A 21,916-nucleotide genomic window follows, 5' to 3' on the forward strand; every position below is an offset into this window, starting at 1 on the left:
GAGTCAGGAGTACCTGAGTTCAAATCTGGCCTCAAACACTTGGCACTTACTAGCTGTGTGACCCTGGGCAAGTCACTTAACCCCAATTGCCTCACCCAAAAACAAAAATAAAAACAAAAACACCACAAGAATAGGGACAGCTAGGTGGTACAGTAAATAAATAAAGCACCAGCCCTGGATTCAGGAGGACCTGAGTTCAAATCTGTCCTCAGACACTTGACACTTACTAGCTGTGTGACCCTGGACCAGTCACTTAACCCTCAATGCCCCAACCCCCCGCAAAAAAAAGATGTGAGAATAGTGTTTTACCTACACAGTCTGAGTTTATGCTCTTTTAAAAAAATTATATATTTGAAGAACATATTGGACAAAAATGTCTGCCTTTGGTACAACCATTATCATAAAGTTCTACATAACACAATCCAACATTTCCTTTTCTTATCATAGGAATAAGAGACTAGAATCCTTTTAGGGTCCTCAAATATTATATCTAGAAGTCAATGCATTCTGTTGTTAGGAAGAAATGGTTACATTTACATGTAACAAAACATACTAAGATCATGGAATCATACATATAGGGAAAGCTAGAGCTTCAAGGGCTTTGAAGGCCATTTAGTCCAATCCCTTCCATTTATAGCTGAATAAACTGAGGCCAAAGGAGGGTAAGTGGATTTTATTAAGTTGGAGCAAAAAGCTTTACTTTTTAATTTTTAAAATTCAACTTTATTTTATGTGCAGTTCCAAACTTTCTAATTCCCACCTCCCCATACTCTACCCATTGATAAGGAAAGAAAAACACAATTTGCTACAAATACATATAGTCAAACAAAACTAACCCCTCCCTTAGCCATGTCCAAAGGTCTCAAAAAAATGTGCTTCAATCTGTACTGAGTCAATCAGGTCTCTATCCGCAAGTGGATGGATAGCTTGGTTCATTACAAGTCTCCTGGATTTGTGGTTGGTCAATTGTGTTGATCAGAGTTCCTAAGTCTTTCAAAAACATTTATCTTTACTGTTGTGACTTCCTAAACTTTTCTAGTTCTGTTAACTTCTCTCTGTATCACTTCATATGTGTCTTCTTAAGTTTTTCTGAAACTACCCCATTATTTCTTATGGCACAGTAGCATTACATCAACTTCATACACCATAACTTGTTGGCTATTTCCCCAGTGATGGGCACTCCCTCAGCTTCTAATTCTTTGGCACCAAAAAAAATGCTGCTATAAATATATTTTTGGAGGGGCAGCTAGGTGGCGCAGTGGATCAAGCACCGGCCCTGGATTCAGGAGGACCTGAGTTCAAATCCACCCTCGGACACTTGACACTTACTAGCTGTGTGACCCTGGGCAAGTCAATTAACCCCAATTGTCTAACCCCCCCCCAAAATATATATATGTATATGTATATATGTGGTACATATCGGTCCTCTTTCTCCTTCTTTGCAGTATTTAAACCTAGATGGTCTTTTCAGATCATACAATCATCCCTAATGATACTGACTTGTTACCCTTTCAAGACTAGAACACTTTGATACTGTATTTTTTGTTTTGAGAGGATGGTGACCAATCTAAAACTTGTTTGAAATAACTTAAAGCAATTTCTTATTACCTTGCTTAAAGGCAAAGGGTTAAAGAAACCAAAAAGGAAGAGGAAGTTTCAGCTCTACTTCAATTAATATCATTCTAAAAAGTCCTGCCATCTCAACTGAGTCGATTGACAGCTTAAACCAGGTATTAAGGAATTTTCTTAAAATTCTAGTGTAAGGTGTAAAGAAGTCCTTAAAAATGAGAGGATTATAGGGTTTCAATCAGATAAAAACAGATGATGCCGCACAGGAGGCATCTTATGACTGACCGAAAAGATCAAGTTGTACCTCCTTGGGATATGTAAAAAACAGAAAGCCACTTCAGAGTCTACCAGTCCAGTGAACTAGTCCAGTGGTAGAGAGCTTCATGTTCAGGGTCTTAGAATTAGCCATAGTACTTTCCTCCCATCCACCCCCCAAAAAGTACTTTGGGGGGAAAACTTTAAAATACAAATGGGAGGAGCAGCTAGATGGCGCAGTGGATAAAGCAGTGGTCCTGGAGTCAAGAGTACCTGAGTTCAAATCCGACCTCAGACACTTAACACTTACTAGCTGTGTGAACCTGGGCAAGTCACTTAACCCTAATTGCCTCACCCCCCCCCAAAAAAAAACCACACACACACACACACACACACACACACACACACACACACAAATGGGTAGAAATAACAGGCAACAGGTAAGAGGGGGAAAAACGGTTACTAATTCAACTGGTTTTAAACAACAATGAGCCTTCTTTGTCAACAAAAGGGGCAATCAGCTCTGCAAAATATAACAAATAATTTGGATTGACTAAATAAAGTCTCTTTTATGACTGTTTTTGGGGGGAAGGAGAATAGTTTAGGGAAAGAGACTCAAAGTAATAGCTTCAAGTTTTGGGATTTAAATTCATAGTCAAAGGCAAAGAGTTATTGTATGTAGTCACAGAGAATCCTACCCATCATTATAGGATAAACACTACTATCTGTGACAAAAAATCTCAACTACTTTGAACTCTAAACTTTGTTCTGTTATACTTCTCTTGACTTGGATGAAGGAATGTCTATGCATACTCATAGAAAAGTACATGATATGGTATGAAAGGTAATGGAGTATGGAGTATAACAACTCACTTTCATAAAATGCTTTGAGGTTTAAAAAGTATTTCCCTCATAGCACCAAAGCAACATGGTAAAATCTCTATTCACACAGAGAGCCTACCTTAGAATCAGAAAGATCAGGGTTCAAGTCTTGCCTCTGACACTTATGAGTTGTGTGATCTTGAGCAAGTCACCTCTCAGTGCCCCAGGCAACTTGCTCAGACTATCTGTTGCAGATTAGTTGCTGATCTGCATCAGTGGAGGAAGGCTCTATATCAGGAATTCCCTGTTCCAAGGAAATTACAGGTCCAGAATTATTTTAAAATTTTTCTTCACAATAATCCAATGGGGTAGAGTAGGTAACTAAAATTTTATTATCCCCACTTTACAGAGAAGAAAACTCAAGCTCAGAGAAATGAAATAACTTGCTCAGACTTAGAAAGCTAGTAAGTGTCAGGCTATCAGAGAACTCAAGCTCAGGTCTTACAACTCCATTATACCGTAACATTTCAGACTACACCATGCTGTTTGGTTATTTAGCTAATAGCAAGAATTCAATTCAACACATTTTTATAGTATACTCATCATTGTGTTAGGTACTATATGTGGTACAAAGAATGAGTAAGATAGTGTTTGCCTTCAAGATGTTTACTGTTTAGGAAGAATAAAAGAAAAGCTCAAAAATAAAAACCTATGTCACTGAGTATAAGAGGCAACAGAAGAGCAAAAACAAAATTTTACTTGGACCAGAATGGGGGTGAGGAGTGCAGAGAGGCTAAAGGAAGAGGAAGTGTTCCCTTTAGTATTCAGAAAGACTGTTATCCTTTAAAAACAAGTGGTAAATTGATTTCTGAACCTATGGAATGTCATAAAAACTCCAGAGCTAATGGTAGTTTATATAATGAGTTCAAATGACTACGCATGCTATGCAGATTAATATGCTCTAAATGTATGCCCCAATAAATATATTCACTATATATATCTCTCTATATGAGCTTAAAGACTTCAGTACCAATATGGGAACCAAAGAGTGTCAAAGAGGAGGGCATGCCTATTTTCAAAATTACACCTTTCATCCTTGTAGCAACAATCAATTACTAATATTAGCAGTAGTTTTTTTTTTTGATAGTCAAATTTAATAGGTGACCAAAAAAAAAACCCCAGTACAATTTCACTGTATTTAACATTTGGAAGGTAATGGCAGGCTCTAAGAAATCAAAATGAAGCATTGGAAAGTAATGATTTTTATCAAATTTGTACTTAAAATTTCAATATCCAACAAAGTAAGTCACAGCACCATTTATTCAAAATAAAGATAAATGGTTAATTACAAGTAAAATTAAACATGTATCTACAAATTTCAAGATAAAAGATCTCTGTCTGCAGCAAGGCACAGCAGATAGGGCACTGGACCTGGAGTAAGGATAATCTGGATCCAAATCCTGTCTCAGACACTTCCTGGAGTTGTGTGAGACAGAGCAAATCACTTAACATCCAAGCCTCAGTTTAACATCCAAGCCTCAGTTTCCTTATCTGTAAAAATAGAAGGAGTTGGACTCGATGACCTCTAAGGTCCCTTCCAACTCTAGCTCTATGATCCTAGAAATACAAGTCTTTAGATAGAAAAAAAGGCAACGAACGGAAGAATATCTATTTTCATCTCTTTATGCTGACCTTGAAAACTATACAGCCAAAGAGCGGTGGAGAGGCAACAAAGGCATGAATATAAGCACAGGAAGTATCATATTCTGCTAGGAAAAGGGATCTCACCCCTCATCAACAGCTTAAAAGAGATGGTTTCCTGCAGCCATTCTGTGGTGCCTGAGAAAAGGTACTTACTACCCCAGTCCCACCCAGATGCAGGGCAACCTGATCACTCTTTATGAAAAGTATATCATTAGTATTACTTTTAGTGGATAAAGTAGATATTAGCATTCTTTCTGCCTTTAATCATGTTCTATGTGGAGTATGAGAAAAAAATTACCTTTGTCCTTGATGGAGGGGACCTACAAGGCTTCCCAACTGCATTTTGAGAAAGTTGGTTGTCAGATCCATAGAATTTTGGAGTATTATTCTTGGCAGCTACAGTCTGACAAGTATCCAATTTTTTTTGCTGTGCCCTCTGCATTAGGAGCATGTTGGTAAATGAGCAGATAGAGACTACCTAGCATGGAGCATACATGATGGTACTGGGAATTTCATTAAACTTTATGCAAAAGAAGATGGTAAGTCTGGTAATCTGCTGATTCCTAGTCTTGAAAGAAGCAGGGTGCTAAATTAAGAGGCTCAGAGGGGGTCATGTACACTGTCTTCTCCTACCCTGAGGAAAATTAACAGATCTTGCCCTTGGACATCTTTAATTGGATGTCTCATAGACTTAAACTCAACATATCAAAAATGAAACTCATTATTTTTCCCCCAAAATTCCTCCTCCTAACTTCCTTATAATTATCAAGAGTACCACCATCCTTACCACCTGACACCTATCAGATTGGCTAATGTGACAAAAAAGGAAAATAGTAAATGTTGGAGAAGCTGTGGAAAAATTGGAACACTAATGCATTGTTGGTGGAGCTGTGAACTGATACAACCATTCTGGAAAGCAGTTTGGAACTATGCCCAATACCACTTTTAGGTCTTTTCCCAAAGAGATCATAAAAAAGGGAAAAGGACCCACATGTACAAAAATATATATAGCTGGCTCTTTTTGTGGTGGCAAGGAATTGGAAAGTGAGGGGTTGCCCATCAATTGGGGAATGGCTGAATAAGTTGTGGTATATGTACACTTTGGGGGGGGGGGGGGCGGGGTGTCAGGCAATTGGGGTTAAGTGACTTGTCCAGGGTCACACAGCTAGTAAGTGCTGGATTTGAACTCAGGTACTCCTAAATCTAGGCCTGGTGCTTTATCCACTGAACCAACTAGCTGCCTCCAGTTGTGGTATATGAATGTAATGGAATACTATTGTGCTGCAAGAAACGATGAGCAGGCAGATTTCAGAGAAACCTGGAAGGACCTGCATGAACTGATGATGAGTGAGATGAGCAGAACCAGGAGAACATTGTATACAGTATCAACAACATTATGTGTGAATCAACTGTGATAGACTTGATTCTTCTCAGCAATGGTTCCAAAGGAATCATGATGGAAAATGCTCTTCAAATCCAGAAAGAAAAAAAAAAGAACTGTTGAATCTGGATACAGATCAAAAAATACTTTTTCTATTGTTTTTGTTGTTGGGTTTTTACTTTTTCCTCTGATTCTTCTCTCATAACATGACTAATTCAGAAATTTTTTTAATGTGATTGTGAATATATAACCTTTATCAGATTACTTGCTGACTTGGGGAGGAAGAAAGGAGGAGAGGGAGGGAGAAAAATTTGAAACTAGAAATCTTATAAAAACAAATATTGAAAACTATCTCTGAATATAACCGGAAAATAATAATTTTTTTAAGAGAACCACCATTTTTTTTTTATAACAGGCTTGCAATGTAGGCATCAGCTTCATGTGGGAAATAATTAATTTAGACCCCTATTTTATTTAGACCACTGGTTAGTAGTATTCAATTGAATTTGATTCCACAGTGAATACACTTGTTTAACCAATGCCTGATGAGTAAATGACCAAATTCAGTGTGCTAGAGGTGACTCAATGGCATGGAAAGTCCCCCAGCTATTTTTGATTGTACCTTCACCCTTATTATCCCTTTGCTAGGGAAAACAGCCCTATGGCACTTGGCCAACAGGTCCTATGAGCAGTTAATCAATGGGTTATCCTATCTTCCCACTGCAGGAGCTGCTTGTGACTCTATTCCCTAATCTACTGCACAACATAGGGTCAATGAAAGACCATCACATCTGCTCCGATTTGGATATCCTCTACCAGTTAATCTATTGCAAGCATGAACTGAAGGTTCTCTGGAAGATCATGCTATAGGTCTATCAACCAATGAAATTATGTGTTTTACTTTGCCTCCTCTGTTTCATTTGGGTAGCAAGCACTATAAAAATAAGACTTTAAGGAAAAGGGGGCTTCTCAGAACATGAAGAAGTTCTGAGGTCCACTTCATTAGAGTAGCCATGAACCCTTTAATAAAGTGCTACTGGTTCAGAGCTCTGGCTCAGTTTCTTTTATTGTAGACTGGACAATTCTGGACCCCACACTCATTCTTAACAGCATCCAATGTGTTGCCAAGGGCTGTCAATTTTATCTTTGTAACATTTCTCATACACATCCTCTTTTCTTCTCTGACACAAACATAGTCCTGATCCAGGCCTTCATCATTTTGTATCTCTACTATCACAATAGCTTCTGGTGGCTTTTCCCATCTAACATCTCCACACTCCAGTCCAACCTTCACTCAGCTGTCAAACTGACCTTCCTAAAAGACAAACATGACCACATCACCCTGCTATTCAATAAACACTAGTGCTTTATTTGGAACTATGCCCAAAGAGCTATGGGACTGTTCATACCTTTTGACCCAGTAGTACCACTGCTAGGTCTGTATTCCAAAGAGATCATAGAAGAGAAAAAAAGAGCCACATGTACAAAAATATTTATAGCAGCTCTCTTTGTGGTGGCAAAGAATTGGAAATCAAGGGAATGCCTATCAATTGGGGAATGGCTAAACAAGTTGGGGTATATAAATGTAATGGAATACTGTTGTGTTGTAAGAAACGATGAGCAAGAGGAGCTCAGAGAAACTTGAAAGGACTTACATGAACTGATACTGACTCAGAGGGGAAGAACCAGCAGAACATTGTACACAGTAACAGCAACACTGTGTAATGAACAATGACTTGGCTCTTCTCAGCAGTGCAATGATCCAAAACAATTTCAAAGAACTCATGATAGAAAATGTTCTCAACATCCAGAAAAAAAACAACCCTGTAATTATGAATACAGATTGAACCATACTGTTTCTACTTTGGGGCTAGATTTTTTTCCTTCTTTTTTGAGGTTTTTCCCTTGTGCTCTGATCCTTCTTTCACAATATGACTAATGCATAAATATGTTTGTACATATATAACCTATATCAGATTGCTTTTCGTCTTGGAGAGGAGGGAGGGAAGGAGAAAAATTTGGAACTAAAAATCCTATGAAAATAAATGTTGAAAACTATCCTTATGTGTAACTGGAAAATAATAAAATACTTTGATTTAAAAAAAATTTTTAATTAAAAAAAAAAAACCCTCTAGTGCTTTTCCCCATTGCCTCCAGGATCAAATACAAAATCCTTTGGTTTTTAGAGCTCTTTACAACACAGGCTCTTCCTGGCTTTTCATTCCTCTTATACCTTACTCACCTCCAAAGAGTCTGTAAGCCAGTGACACTGGCCTCCTTACCTTTCTTTGCACACAAGACAGAACCATCTCCCAATTGTGTACATTTTCTCTGGCTGTCTCCCATGACTGGAACTCTTCCTACCTGGTCTCTATATCCTGCTTTCCTTCAAATCTCAACTAAAGTCCCATCTTCTGCAAGAAGCCTTTCCTTATCCTCCTTAATGTTAGTGCCTTCTCTCTGTTGATTATCTCCAACTAATACTGTACATATCTTGTTTGTATCTAGTTACTTGCATGTTATCTCTCCCCTTTTAGACTGTGAGCTCCTTAAGAGAAAGCTATTTTTTTTACCTTTCTTTGTATCCCCCAGCCGGTAACACAATGCCTAGCACATAATAAATACATATTCATGTGGCTATATCACTAACATACTCACAAAAGACCCAAAATTTGGCCTAACGGTCCTTAGTAAAATGCATCATTATCAATATAGTGCGATTCTACATGTCTTTCAGGAGATATAGTATATAAAGGAGATGAAGATGATATACCTGCTAGAATATCTGCAAAAGATGCCTGCCCACATGTCTGCCAGTGCTGACTATCAAAGACAATGTTGGAAACACGAAATGTTATCCATGAATAATCAAGGGCATAAAGGTCATGGCCATTCAACATGGCAAAAACTAAGAATTCCATGAAGACATTTTGACAAAGCAAGAAATATATATCGACAGCCTCTAAGGGTGTGGACTGCCCCACAATTTGGCACACCTCACCAACAATGATATACCAAAGAAGATCAATAATTAGGCATATCAAATTGACCAAATAAGAGTAGCCAGTCATGGTCACTACCTTCATGAACAGGCCTGTGGTGAGTTAGTTGACAGATCTCAAAGCACTGCCGACAGAAGGGCTGGAGGCAAAGTAGACCAAATAGGTCAATGATAGATACCACAAGGACTCCATGGCCTGCAGTTTCACAAACTTCTGAGCATCTTAATAGAACTATACCCTGAAGCACAGAATCTACCACTCCTAAGGAATCAACTAGATCTTTCTGTCTGAACTGGCCACTACTCCCTAGTACTACTGCCTTACCCTCTATATCTCTTTTTCCTTAAGTATCCCATCCATTAAAGCAGAAATAATACTTGAACTAAAAATCAACACCCCTCAAATTCTTCCTTCCAATTTGCTGCAAGTTATTCCTATTTGCTATTCTACCACTTCATTTTATTTCGGAATGGAAGGGCTCATAATCAAGGGTACCTAGCCTAGCATGCATGAGTTAGTTCCAATGAGACAATAACATCATAATTTACAAAGCAGTAAGCCTAGAGATAAGGTAAGCAAATGGCTAGAGCACAACATGCGAGGGAAACAATAATCCACACAGCACAAAGAATAATACTTTACAATGTTACTTTTTTATAAATGCACACATATTTTTAATATAAGAAAACTGGACTCCCCATGGCACATGTAAATTTATTTTGGACTGTCATGTTATAAGTGGTCCTGTGAAAATTCAAAAAGTACTGACAGTAACAAATAGAGATAACAATTTTTTAACATGGGTTCAAATCCCATTTCTTTTATTTAATAGCCTCATAACCTTGGGCAAGTCACTTAATATTACTGGGCATCAGATTCTTCATCTGTAAAATGAGGGGGTTGAACTTAATGACCTTTCAAGTGCCTTCCAGCTCTAAGTCTATTATTGTATAGATTAATAGAATAAGAGTATAATCTTAGTTCAAAGAAATCTTTATTATGGCTCTTTTAGCAACTACATTTGATGAGCGTGACAGAAGAATAAAAATGAACTTAGACAATGCTAATAAACAAGGATAAAAGAATATCCTAGGGGCAGCTAGATGGCGTAGTGGATAGAGCACTGGCCCTGGATTCAGGAGTACCTGAGTTCAAATCCGGCCTCAGACACTTAACACTTACTAGCTGTGTGACCCTAGGCAAGTCATTTAACCCCAATTGCCTCACCAAAAAAAAAAAAAAGGGGGGGGGGGGGGGAGAATATCCTGATTTGTAATTCTTTTAATTCTAGTTCATTTAATCTTTTTCCTGAGGGTAGATTACATGAAAGTGCCCACACAGTTCATAGCTCCTTAACTACATATTTTAAACATATTGTGGTATAGTAGATAGCTGGCTTTGACCTGACAAAGCACAGAGTTCAATTTCTACTTCTGACATATACTAGCAGTGAGACCATGGGCAAGTTACTTGACCTCTCAATATTCCAGTCAACTTTCTAACACTATATATTATAGGTTGGTTGCCAATCTACATCAAGGGAAGTAGTTTCCACACCAATGAAATTATAGTTCCAGACAAAAAAATAAATTTAAAGAAAGAAAATTATCAACTCTGGTTCCAAGGGACTTTAGATAAGTTTTATAAAAATGCCTAAAGACAACAAAAACAAAAAGGCACATGACAAATGTTTTTAAGTAAAAAGAAATGAGTTCTATTAAAAACTCACCTTTGTGGTGTCGTGTGCATTCAATATGCCTTCTACAATGTCTGACAAATTCATGTGCAGTTCCTTTAAAAAAAAAAAACAACAACAAAAGAATAACTAAAAAAGTAAGTAACTACAAATTTTATTATGCTTTATATCAACAGGGAATAAATACTGAAAATATGTTATTCTGGTCATTTTGGATAGTAATTTTTATTTTGTATGAGCAGATGCTAATATTTGATTTGACAAAAATAACAAAAGAAAGGTGAAAATCACATTCAATAAAAATCTTCATTTTGATTCAACAAAGTATTCTTAAAAATTTAAGTCACTTTCTTAGCATTATTTTTTTACTTAGCATTATTTCTAACTGACTTCTACAATAGTTAGAGCAATATACAATTCCATAAGCACAATATTAGTATGTTTGTCTTTCCAGGACTCCTCCAATATTGACAGTTTGCATCTTTTATCTTTGCCAATTTGATTGGTGTGAGGAAAAAACCTCAGAGTTGCTTGTTTGATTTGCATTTCTGTTGTGATTTGGAAAAACCTTTCGTATTCTGAAATTCATAATCTTCGTTTAGAAACTGTTTATTTCCTTCAAATACATCCACTAGGGAATAGCTCTAAGACACAAAAGAATATACCCCCAAATATTTGTAACAGCCTTTTTTGTAGTCGCCAAGAACTGGAAGCACGGGCTAGGTGTCCATCAACTGGGGAATGGTTAAAGAAATCTAGGTACACAAACAGAATGGAATATCATCCCTGCACTATGAGAAACGATGAATATGTAGAATGTAAAGTTAGCAGAGTAGAATTAGGAAAACACACAAAAGGACAATGTAAATGGACAGGAAATAGCCAAAAACAAAACAAAAAATTGAAATTAAATGCTATAACTAAGTCTACCCATAAAACAAGAGGTAATACTTCTGTCCCTCCTTTGAAGAGATGTTGGACAACAATGTGTATGGAACACTGTAATGTTAGTATTGGTTGGTATGTTGGTTAGTTTTACTGAAATCTTTTTTCCCCTCTATTTTTTTGTTATGAGGGGTGGCTCTCTTGGAAAAGGAAAACCATTTTGGGAAATTAAGGTGATCTAAAAACAAAAGAAAGTCACAATTTTTTAAAAAACAGCATTTATTCAGCACCCTATGGACCAGGTACTATGCTAGGCTCCCTTCAAGGGAAAACATGGAAAATCATGTTTAACTTTGGGAACCTATATTTTACTGAGAGATATAAAACATAAATAAGTTGAAGCAGCTAGAAAATTTAACAATTGCGGAAGAAGGAAATGTTTCTTATAGGAGATGTCATTTGAACTGAAATTTGAAAAAAGCTAAGGATTCTAATAGATCCCAGTGTTAAATCCAATGCATTTGAATCTCTTTCTTCTCCAACTGCATATACTTTGAGAATTAGCCAAGCTGACATCATTCCTTAAGTAACTCCCCTTGCCACCCAACTTACAGAGGAAAAACTGCCACAAGAGGGGCACAGCATAGAACTTACAGGGATATCATCAGTACGGTTGTCCTTCCAGACCTCTAAAAGTGCAACAACCATGTCTCTCAGTTCAACTCGTGAGAGGACTCCATCACGGTCAACATCAAACACCTTAAAACAAACTAATGAAGAGAAATTTTTAAGTGAGATGAATTATTTTTATACTCTAAAGTTCACGGCAAGATACTGGTCTTTGTTTCAGGATAATCAAGAAAGGTTTCAGGCAACTATGTCCTTGGGTAAAGTTGTCATAGATGGCATTGGCAGTGCTTTGGGTCAGCAGTAATCATACTATATCACACATAAACAAAATATCCTATTAAAAATTCAGAGTTTGGTTTATACTATTCCTTCACTCTAAGTAGGGCTTCTTTTCCTGCAATTTGAAAGAAAAAGGCTAAGTTGCCTTGAAATACATATTATTCTTAGTTCATAGGATCATAGGATCATAGATTTAGACTTACCTCCTTATATTAAGGATGAAGAAACTGAGACTGGGGGCAGCTAGGTGTTATAGTAGATAAAGCAACAGCCCTGGATTCAGGAAGACCTGAGTTCAAACCCAGCCTCAAACACTTGACACTTACTAGCTGTGTGACCCTGGGCAAGTCACTTAACCCCCACTGTCCCACAAAAAAACAAAAACAAAGAAACTGAGACCCACTGATGTCAAATGAACTGGATAAGATTAAACAAGGTAGTGAATGGCAGTGCTGGGATCTGACCCACATCACTTGATTTGTCACCATGGTGACATTTTAAGGATAACATTTCATTTCTAAACTTAATAATTCTAAGGTTTAAAAGGTAATCTCATAGGAGAGTTTTTCAGTTTCTTCAGGTGCACGCAAATGGCCTTTCAAACCCAGCCTCAGACACTTGACACTTACTAGCTGTGTGACCCTGGGCAAGTCACTTAACCCCCATTGCCCTGCGCAAAAAAAAAAAAAGAGAGAAAGAAAGAAAAAAAGAAAAATTGGAAAATTGCCACACTGTTGATTTCAAATTATTTACTTTGATTTATTAACTTTCCTTATATATCAGGGGAAAAAAACTTTTTAAAGGATAATGAACTTTCATTGAGAAAAAAAGAACTTCACTTTCACCTTTAGGTTTCACAGAAATTATTAAATCCATCACAATGGTTGAAGATAGAAAAGATTAATGATATTACTTAAGAGAATTTTGTGCCAGGGTCTAAGTTAATCCCTCAAAATATTTAACAGCAACAAGATCAAAATGCAGTGACACATTCTCCATTTGACATGATGAATGGAACGTGAATTATTATGACTTAAACTGAGAAAATTATGTCTTGCCAATAAATTTTACTGTCAATAAAATATTCGTGAATACAAGTAATATAGATAGTGAAGGGCTGTTAAGGAGTCCCCTGAAGTTGTCTTTTTGAGTTGCCGTATTTTCCTAAAACGCTGGACTCACAGCATGCAGGAGGCCCTGAATGTGTCAAGAATGAAGCCTCCCTGAGCTGAAATAATTTGTTGCTGCACCCCAAGCTTGATTCCCTGTGTGCCCTAGGGAAGCAAGACAGGCACCAGTCAATTTGTGCCATGCTGGGATAATGAGGTTTTTGCCATCATCACCTTGCTTCTCACCACGGGGAGTGGTCTTGTCCTTTTTCCCCACCTTTGCTGCACCCCCCCCCAAGTCACGTCCCTTCCTGGTCCCTCCTTCTCCTTTGTTTCTGCTATTATAAAACTGTAAACTTTTATAAAAATGAGGAATCCTTTGGGTTCCACATGCAAGTTCATTTCTCTTGTAATTAACCTGGTTTTCACATAAGTCTTGTGATATTGTGACTGCTTTTTTACAAAATACACCAAAATCTTATTTTTTTAATCTAATACCTATCCTCCAGATGACTCAAGAAACAGTAAATACTATAGAAGCTAACAGAAAATATCATTCTGTTTGGAAATTTCAAATCAGAATTAATATATTTCTGCCACTTCATCTAATATCCATTTGAAATATCAACCTCATCATTAACAGCAAAGATCATATAAAAATGTATTTGATGAATTAAAATAAACTGATAAACATTTATAAACAATCATCGTAAAACATTTGTTCTCATTGAGGCCAAATATCATGACAATTTTTTTTTCTAAAGTGAGGCAATTGGGGTTAAGTGACTTGCCAGGGTCACACAGCTAGTAAGTGTTAAGTGTCCGAGGTCGGATTTGAACTCAGGTACTCCTGACTCCAGGGCCGGTGCTCTATCCACTGCGCCACCGACCCACCCCACGACAATTTGTTTTAACCCTAAGTATCATGAAAAAAAAATTACAGGAAGCTAGGTGGTGAGAGCTCCAAGCCTCGAGTTAAGAAAACTTAAGTTCAAATCCAGCCTCAGACCCTTAGCAGCTGTGTGACCAAGGGCAAGTCATTTAACCTTCCCGTGCCTCATTTTCCTCATTTGTAAAATCAGGAGAATGATACCTACCTCTCAAGATTGTTGTGAGGATTAAATGAGATCATATCTATAAAGCACTTTGAAAACCTTAAAGTACTATGTAACTGCTTTATTATTTTTTTGGTTAATTTTTACTAAAAGGATTCCCACCAACTTGATAAAGTTACTAAAAAGTCAAATCTTACTCAAATAATAATTTTAAATTAATCTAAATAAGAGTCTTATTGGTTTATAGTCTTGGTGAAAGACAACATTTATTATACTTACATTTTTGTCTTTCAGCCAGAGGTCCCCTGCAACATGCTGATAACCCACAAGATATTTCTTTAAAGTCTATGTGATTGTCACGATTTTCATCAAAGGCATTAAATAAACCTGGAATATAGGAAAGTGTCATGACAACCTATGTCTAGACAGATTTCATGTAAATATTGACATTTTTGTATGACATTCATAACTTGTCCTTTTGCTATAAAACAGGCAAGATGTAAAGCATTTTCTATCAATGTCAATCAAATGGAGCTAGGGGCATGGATTGCTATAGAGCATAATTTCTTCTTTTATAAGCTTCCTGGCACAATCAATCAATCAATCTCTCTCTCTCTCCCTCTCTCTCATACACACACACACACACACACACACACACACACACACACACACACACACACACTCTAGCATGGGCCAAAGTGACAGTACAAGAGATATTTCTTAGATGCCTTAGATTCTTTTAGAAGGCATTGCCATAGATGATACTTCATTAACCTCTCCTTGGGTTTGTCCAACTCCCAAGTGATATAGTACCAATTCTAGTCTACTCTTTCTGCACTCTTTTTTTTCCTTACTAGTGAGTGTTAAATATCTAAATCTTCACGCATTCTCATTTTCACAATTTCTCCAGACTCAATCCCACCCCCAAATAAAAGAAATGCTCTCTCATTCCCCCCCCAATTATTCAATGTCTCACAAAGATATTTTTTTCCAGAAAATAAAAGCAGTGTGAATACAATGACACTGACAAAAAAAAAATTAGAGTATGGAAATTGAGAAAGGATTGGAAAGTGAGAGAATTAATAAACAAAAATTTAGACAAACCACTGATGTGATGGATAGAGTTTAATAAATTGAGAAATAAGGAATTAAAAGTCGATTTCCACAGCTCTTACTGGTTCATTATGATATAAATGTAAATGTTGCTTTTGTATATGAAATCTGGTTGCTGAAAAGGGCAGAAAAATTTTATCTTTTGAGAATTTGAGAAGAAACGGTTCCTGGATGAAAGTGCTAAGGAGAAGCCGTATATTTGAGGACAAGAAAGAAAAGTCTCTCATATGAATGTACTGAAAGGACCTGTTTGAAAATGATGTCATTGAGGTAATGATGGCCAAAGGGCATTGCAGTTCATCAGTTAATTTGTATGTGACTGTTGTTTAAAGTTTTGAAGGTTGTAATTGAGAAACTGTAAATCAAATAATTGTTTGTAGAGTATAGGAAGCTTATATAAGGACTCTTGAAGTCACACCTGCCAGAAAGGTGGGATTCGTGAGTTTCATATCCTAAGTCCTGACTCAGTGCTTAAAAACAAGGCAGTAATTTGAGATATTTGGAAGGCAGAGAGAAAAAGCAGAAGCTTTAAGGTGAAGAGGGAAGAAATCATAAGCCAGGTAAAGAAGACAAAGAAGGTCAAAGATGCTCCAGTTAAGATAGCTAACTCCTCATCAGGAAGATCTTAACTGCTTTGCTAAGAATTTGGTAATTGGAAGAAAGGTATTTCTTTGATAACTGGTTGCAGAAAGGCTGGGTCATACATAGCTTTTCAGCCGCTGTGCCAGTTGGAGCTGAATTCTGCAGCTGTAAAGCTGTCTGTGCTTATTGCTCTCTAGCACCATCTACAGCATGAGAGAAAGAAAACCACTTGTGGGTACCTGATTGCCTCCATCTGTCCTCAACAATTTTGAGGAGAAACCCAAAAGTTTTTATCTGTTTTGCTGAGAGCTCTCTTTTTGGAGAAGAGGCTTTACTTTGCTAAAAGCTGGATGGAAAAAGAAGAATCCTGTTATGTGGAGAGTTGACTGGGTTTGTTTGTCCACATTACCAAAAGGGCCAAACTGAGGACTGCAGTGTTGATATTTTGTTTTGTTTTTTTCCTACAAGAATACATTACTTTCTCAGCAACCAGTTAAGGGGGCTATGAATTACAAGAGTTTATCACTGATCCATTGGTTTTAGAACAAAAGAAGAAAAGCTTTGCTTAATAACAAATCAGTAAGAACAAGAAAGGAAAGTAGCTAGTAGAGAAATGATCTAGTGAGGTTCAGATATTTCTGGAAGGGACCAGAAACATCAAAGATTGCAACACAGAACTGTGAGTTTCCCTAGGGATATTATGGGTTTTCCCACTCATATGCCTCCCCACTCTCCCCTGTGGACAATGAGAGTGAAACATATTTATGAGGAAATTATAATATTTTTATTATTATTGACTTTGCCTCCTATTTAACAACTTATGTTTATTTGTGCTTTTGTTTTCTAGTGATTAAAATGCTTTATTGTTACTTTTTCCTTATGTAGTAAATATTTTATGTTTAATTTAAGAGTCAATGTTGTCATGATTACTGAATTTTATTTGAAGGACACTGGTAAGGGTTCAGGAACTACAATGACAAGCAGTAGGAGTATATTTCCTTCTATCCCTGACCTTGCCCGACCAAAGTTATCCTTAACATCTTGAGAGACAGTCTGAGTGGTTAGCCATGGGGTCATTGTTGTAGCTGGCTCTCCTCTAGAAAAAACACTCAGACCTTCCAGAGTGAACAAAAGGTGCCATATATTGGACACCATATTCATGGGCTACTGCTGCTTATGTAGGTGGATCCTTAAGTACCCCATACATATGTATATATGTAGGCAGAGATGTTTAAAAAATACACACACACACACACACACACACACACACACACATACACACACACACACACACACATATATATACATGTACATACTTATATAAGCCTACAGAGAGTTTGCTTTGAGATCCAACTAGCCAGATAACCTCAAAAGGATTTATACATTTAACTGGAAGGAGAGCAAAAAGGATGAAAAATGAATCAGAAATGCCAGTTGCTAAAATTACATATAAAATGGGAAATAGATAAAAGTAAAGACATGGACTATGATTATTACCATTTCTTAGAGAAGTTTAATTGATTTTAAACAAGAAAAATAGTTGCCACAACAATAACACCAAGAGAACCTAGAAACTACCTAAAGTAGCAAAACAAGTAGTCTCCTTGCCAAGTACAGAAACACCGCAGCCAACAATAACTACAGTTAAAAAAGATAGTACAGTATAATGGTCTTTGATTCTGTAGAGATTCACCTCTGACATTTACTGTGTTACATGAGTAAAATAAGTACTCCATACAATGTGAGATAAGAGCAATGTAAATCTTTAAGTGTTACAGAAAACAAATTCTAGATCAATTTTTTTCTTATCATTGACAGAGAGGTCTTTTAACACCTCAATACCTAATATACTTTAAAAAGTAGAAATGGTGAGGCAGCTAGGTGGCGCAGTGGATAAGATAAAGCACCGGCCCTGGATTCAGGAGGACCTGAGTTCAAATCCAGCCTCAGACACTTGACACTTACTAGCTGTGTGACCCTTGGCAAGTCACTTAACCCTCATTGCCCTGCAAACCCCCCCACACACAAACACACGCAAAAAGGATATTTAAAAGAAATTGTATTTAAGAGGATGAAATTGAGAAGAGTTGACCTGCACCAATATATAAAGAAGGAAACTTAGGAACAGTAAAATGACATTTTAAAGGTTAATACACAATTCTGAATGAACTCACAGATGAATTTTTAAGATCTCAAAGACTAGCACATACCAAAAGAAAAAGGGGAAAAAAACTGGACAGTATTATTACACACTTACACAACATACACAATAATAGAATGTACAGGCCTACTTTCTCATTTTTATAAAATCTTTATGACAGGGTTCAGTACATATATTCAAGATATTATTGATGAAAACACGAGAGAGGAATAAGTGGGCTTTCGCAAATGGTTTTCAAAAGAAGACTAGATCTAGCTGCAATGATTATTTGTTAATTATAAGGAAATTTGACTCCAGAAGAAAATAGCATTAAAAAATACTTCAACAAAGTAGCCTCCTTGATTACATTAAAAATTATTTATGATTCTATTATAAATGTAACCACAGTGACAATTTTATTTTTCGATTCTATGATTAACAATATCAAGCAAAGCAAAAAACAGAGAAGTGTATGCTAGCCAAAGGTGTTTACAATGTCACTGGAGATCTGTCCTTAATGTTATCCTAACAGAAGAAAAATTCTCTATACAGTGTCAAAAATTGATTTTTATTGCCTGTCTCCTACAAAAAAAAAAATCAGAGAAATTAATTTTACAATGTCTCCTACAATTTGTTTCCATACCTGTCCTCCTACCAAAAAAACAGATTAGAGAACATAATGTCTCCTATAGGAAAAAACCAGATCAGAGACAGACAGGAAACACATATTACCAGTTTATTTGTCCCAAGAACAAGCAAGCATGAATCATGCAGAGACCCCTTCCAAAAAAAGGAGCTCAAAGACTCCCTCTTTCTAAGGGTATATAAGGTTTCTTTGCTCACTGGTTACAGGGTGTTAACAATTTAATTAGCATGAAACAAATCAACCCAAAAGCAAATACTATAACAAGAATGGATGTAACGCAAAGCAGTTATAACAAGAAACAACATGATAAGATTATATGATTACAAAAAGGAGTTTTGGCATGGATGAGGAGACTCAGATGGCTCCACAAGATAGGGACTTAACTATCCTGGGGAAAGAAGTCACCAAATAGGGACTTATCTGCTAGCTATCTGGGTTCAGCTTGGAGTTCAGTCAAATGGTATTTTGCTCCTATTAATCCATGGTTTCATAAAATACTTTTGGATAATAAAGCAGCTCCATCAAATCCAGGTGGTCCATACATTCATCTTAACAATGGCAAGGTCCTCCAAATGTTCCTGTTTGTAGATAACACTGTATTGACTGCATAAAGCTTCTGACTTTTACGGACCTCCAAAATCATATTCATGACTATTCAAAAAAGATTACCTAGTAATAATCCACAGAGGGAAAAACAAAAAACAAGTGGAAGAACATCCTATAATATTCAGACTGTGAAATGCTGTTGGATGGACAGTACAATGAGTTATTCTATTACTATATCTACCTTGCACAGAAATTTAAAATGAGGAAAGGAGATAGATGAATTGCTCAGGGAATTATGTTGCACCTTCAATGATTCTAAGCTATTCCTTGACACAATAACTCATCTTTTCAATACCACTATTTTCCCAATGATATGATATGCTAAATATCAAAGATCAGCATAATCCAAAAAGATATAATGAAGATAAATATGGCAGATACAAGTTGAATGAAGCATAATTACTGTGTTATGATGACTTATGAAGAATCTCACCAAACAAATGAACTACTGTGAGAGAAGTTTGGCCAGTCATACAGCGAGAGGATTAACAGATGTAGAGAGATGAAGTGATGTAATACTACTCATTCAATAAGCCTCTAGCATATCAGGTGGATCCTCTATGGAATATTTATGAGAAAGGAAAGGACAGTACAAAGGCTAAGAAGGTATGGAAAGGTTAGGGTTGCATTAGATCACAGAGTCATGGATACATCAAAGAAACTATCATAAAAGAATTAAAGACTGAACTTAGAATTGGGGGAGGGGGGAGAGGGAGAAGAGAGGAGAGAAGGCATTCTCCAGACAGAAGAAGAAAGAGCAAGGAATATACATGCTATTTTACACCTTCACAAGGCTTCTTAAACCTACTATACCACACCTGAAATAACTTAGTAGCTAAAAAGTTCATGGGTCAGATGCAAAGATTTCTAATTCTGAGACATTGAACATATTATTTATATTCATTTATTCATTGTATTACAACTATAATAATATTGCTTATTGATTACATGTCAGTATCTCAATAGTAATGGCAGTAATATTGTAGAAAACTTTGAGAATAAAATGTCCAAATAATAAGAAATTATAGTTGATGGTTTACTTTTAGTCCTCAAAGAGATTTTGTATCCCAATATTTTTTATGGGGCTGCAATGATTTGGAATGGCTAGTTTATGGGATCTCCCATATCTAAGATTTTTTTCCCCTCCATTTTAATAAGGTAGTCAGTATAAAATCTCTTTTTTAAAATGACTGTGAGGAAACAAAAGGAAAAAAAAATGTGTGAAGTTAAATCAGTTTAGCTGCCTTGTTTAGATATAGTATGTAAGATTTGTTTGTAGATGGTTGAGGAACTCACTTAAAATTTTTTTTGGAGATAAGGTAAAATACTGTTGTTGAGTACTAGAATTGGTACTTATGAGCTTTCTAGCCTGGGCAAAGCCACTTCATTTCTGTATTTCCCTTTTTCCTCATTTATAAAATGAGCTAGCTAAACTAACATTCTAAAAATTCTCCTTTCATGTTACTGAATTACAAGAGAGCAAAATTTGTGAAGAAGAAGAAGAAGAAGAAGAAGAAGAAGAAGAAGAAGAAGAAGAAGAAGAAGAAGAAGAAGAAGAAGAAGAAGAAGAAGAAGAAGAAGTTCCTTCTACTTGGTTCAACATTTTTCTCCATGTAGCTTCTATCTATCTAATGGGCCTAGTTTTGCCCTTTGATACCCAAGCAGAATGAATTTCTAAACGACAAAACTTAAATATCTGAAGACAGGGATAATGTCCTGCATAAATCATTTATTTCTTCTCTAAGCACCTACAATAAATGTTTCAAGAAATAATCATAGAGCATAATTTTCAATCCTTTTATATGTCCTTTCTAAAACTTTTTACCAAGAACTAAACACAATATTACAGATGTGGTCAGACCAAGGGAAAGTACAATGGAACTAGCATTTCCATATGAGATAGTCTGACATTCAGAAAATTATTCTGGTAAGTTTTTGAAAAATCATTCTAAACACTGTGTGTAAACTTGAGATGGTGAGGAGTAGAAGAGGAAAATTACCCCTTGAAGGATTTCACACATTAACAAGCCTTCTCAGAATTACAAAGTAATTGGATAAAAACATACTAAGAGAGCATCATGAATGAAGACTGATGTAGGGGATGGGGGTGGGGTGGGAAGAGAAAAATTTAACAAATGGATATTTACAGGCAATGAGAATGGCTCCTACCTTCACTCAGAGATGGATGAATGGGTGGCGAAACCAAGGGGCCAAATGTCTCTAAATCAAAACGGCCAGTCCGGGATTGAGCCTTCAGCAGCCAATAGCGTTTCTCAAGATCAATGATGTCTGATTCTTCCACTGACAGAGGCAAATCAAACAAAAAAGTAAACCAGCTAGGTTTGGTGGCCTTGACAGTCATTTTATTTTGGTAACAAATTCAAAGTCAACATTTTGTTTTCTAACTATGCTGCTAAAAACAAGTACCTGCATGACTTCAAA

At 36.5% G+C, this 21,916-nt stretch overlaps 1 protein-coding gene across 2 annotated transcripts in view; it reads right to left on the reverse strand.

Moving 5' to 3' along the window:
• Positions 1-21,916, reverse strand: part of USP32 (ubiquitin specific peptidase 32) — a 230,671-nt gene that overhangs the window by 80,717 nt on the left and 128,038 nt on the right. For both annotated transcript variants that reach the window (XM_044001697.1, XM_044001698.1), the window contains 4 exons: positions 21,644-21,775; positions 14,667-14,774; positions 11,969-12,084; positions 10,463-10,525 (listed from right to left, as the gene is read on the reverse strand). In XM_044001697.1, the coding sequence (XP_043857632.1) occupies positions 10,463-10,525; positions 11,969-12,084; positions 14,667-14,774; positions 21,644-21,775 (419 nt within the window). The remainder of the gene's footprint in view (positions 1-10,462; positions 10,526-11,968; positions 12,085-14,666; positions 14,775-21,643; positions 21,776-21,916) is intronic.

Source organism: Dromiciops gliroides, chromosome 4, assembly GCF_019393635.1.
Source record: "Dromiciops gliroides isolate mDroGli1 chromosome 4, mDroGli1.pri, whole genome shotgun sequence".
In the NCBI taxonomy this organism is placed as follows: Eukaryota; Metazoa; Chordata; class Mammalia; order Microbiotheria; family Microbiotheriidae; genus Dromiciops; species Dromiciops gliroides.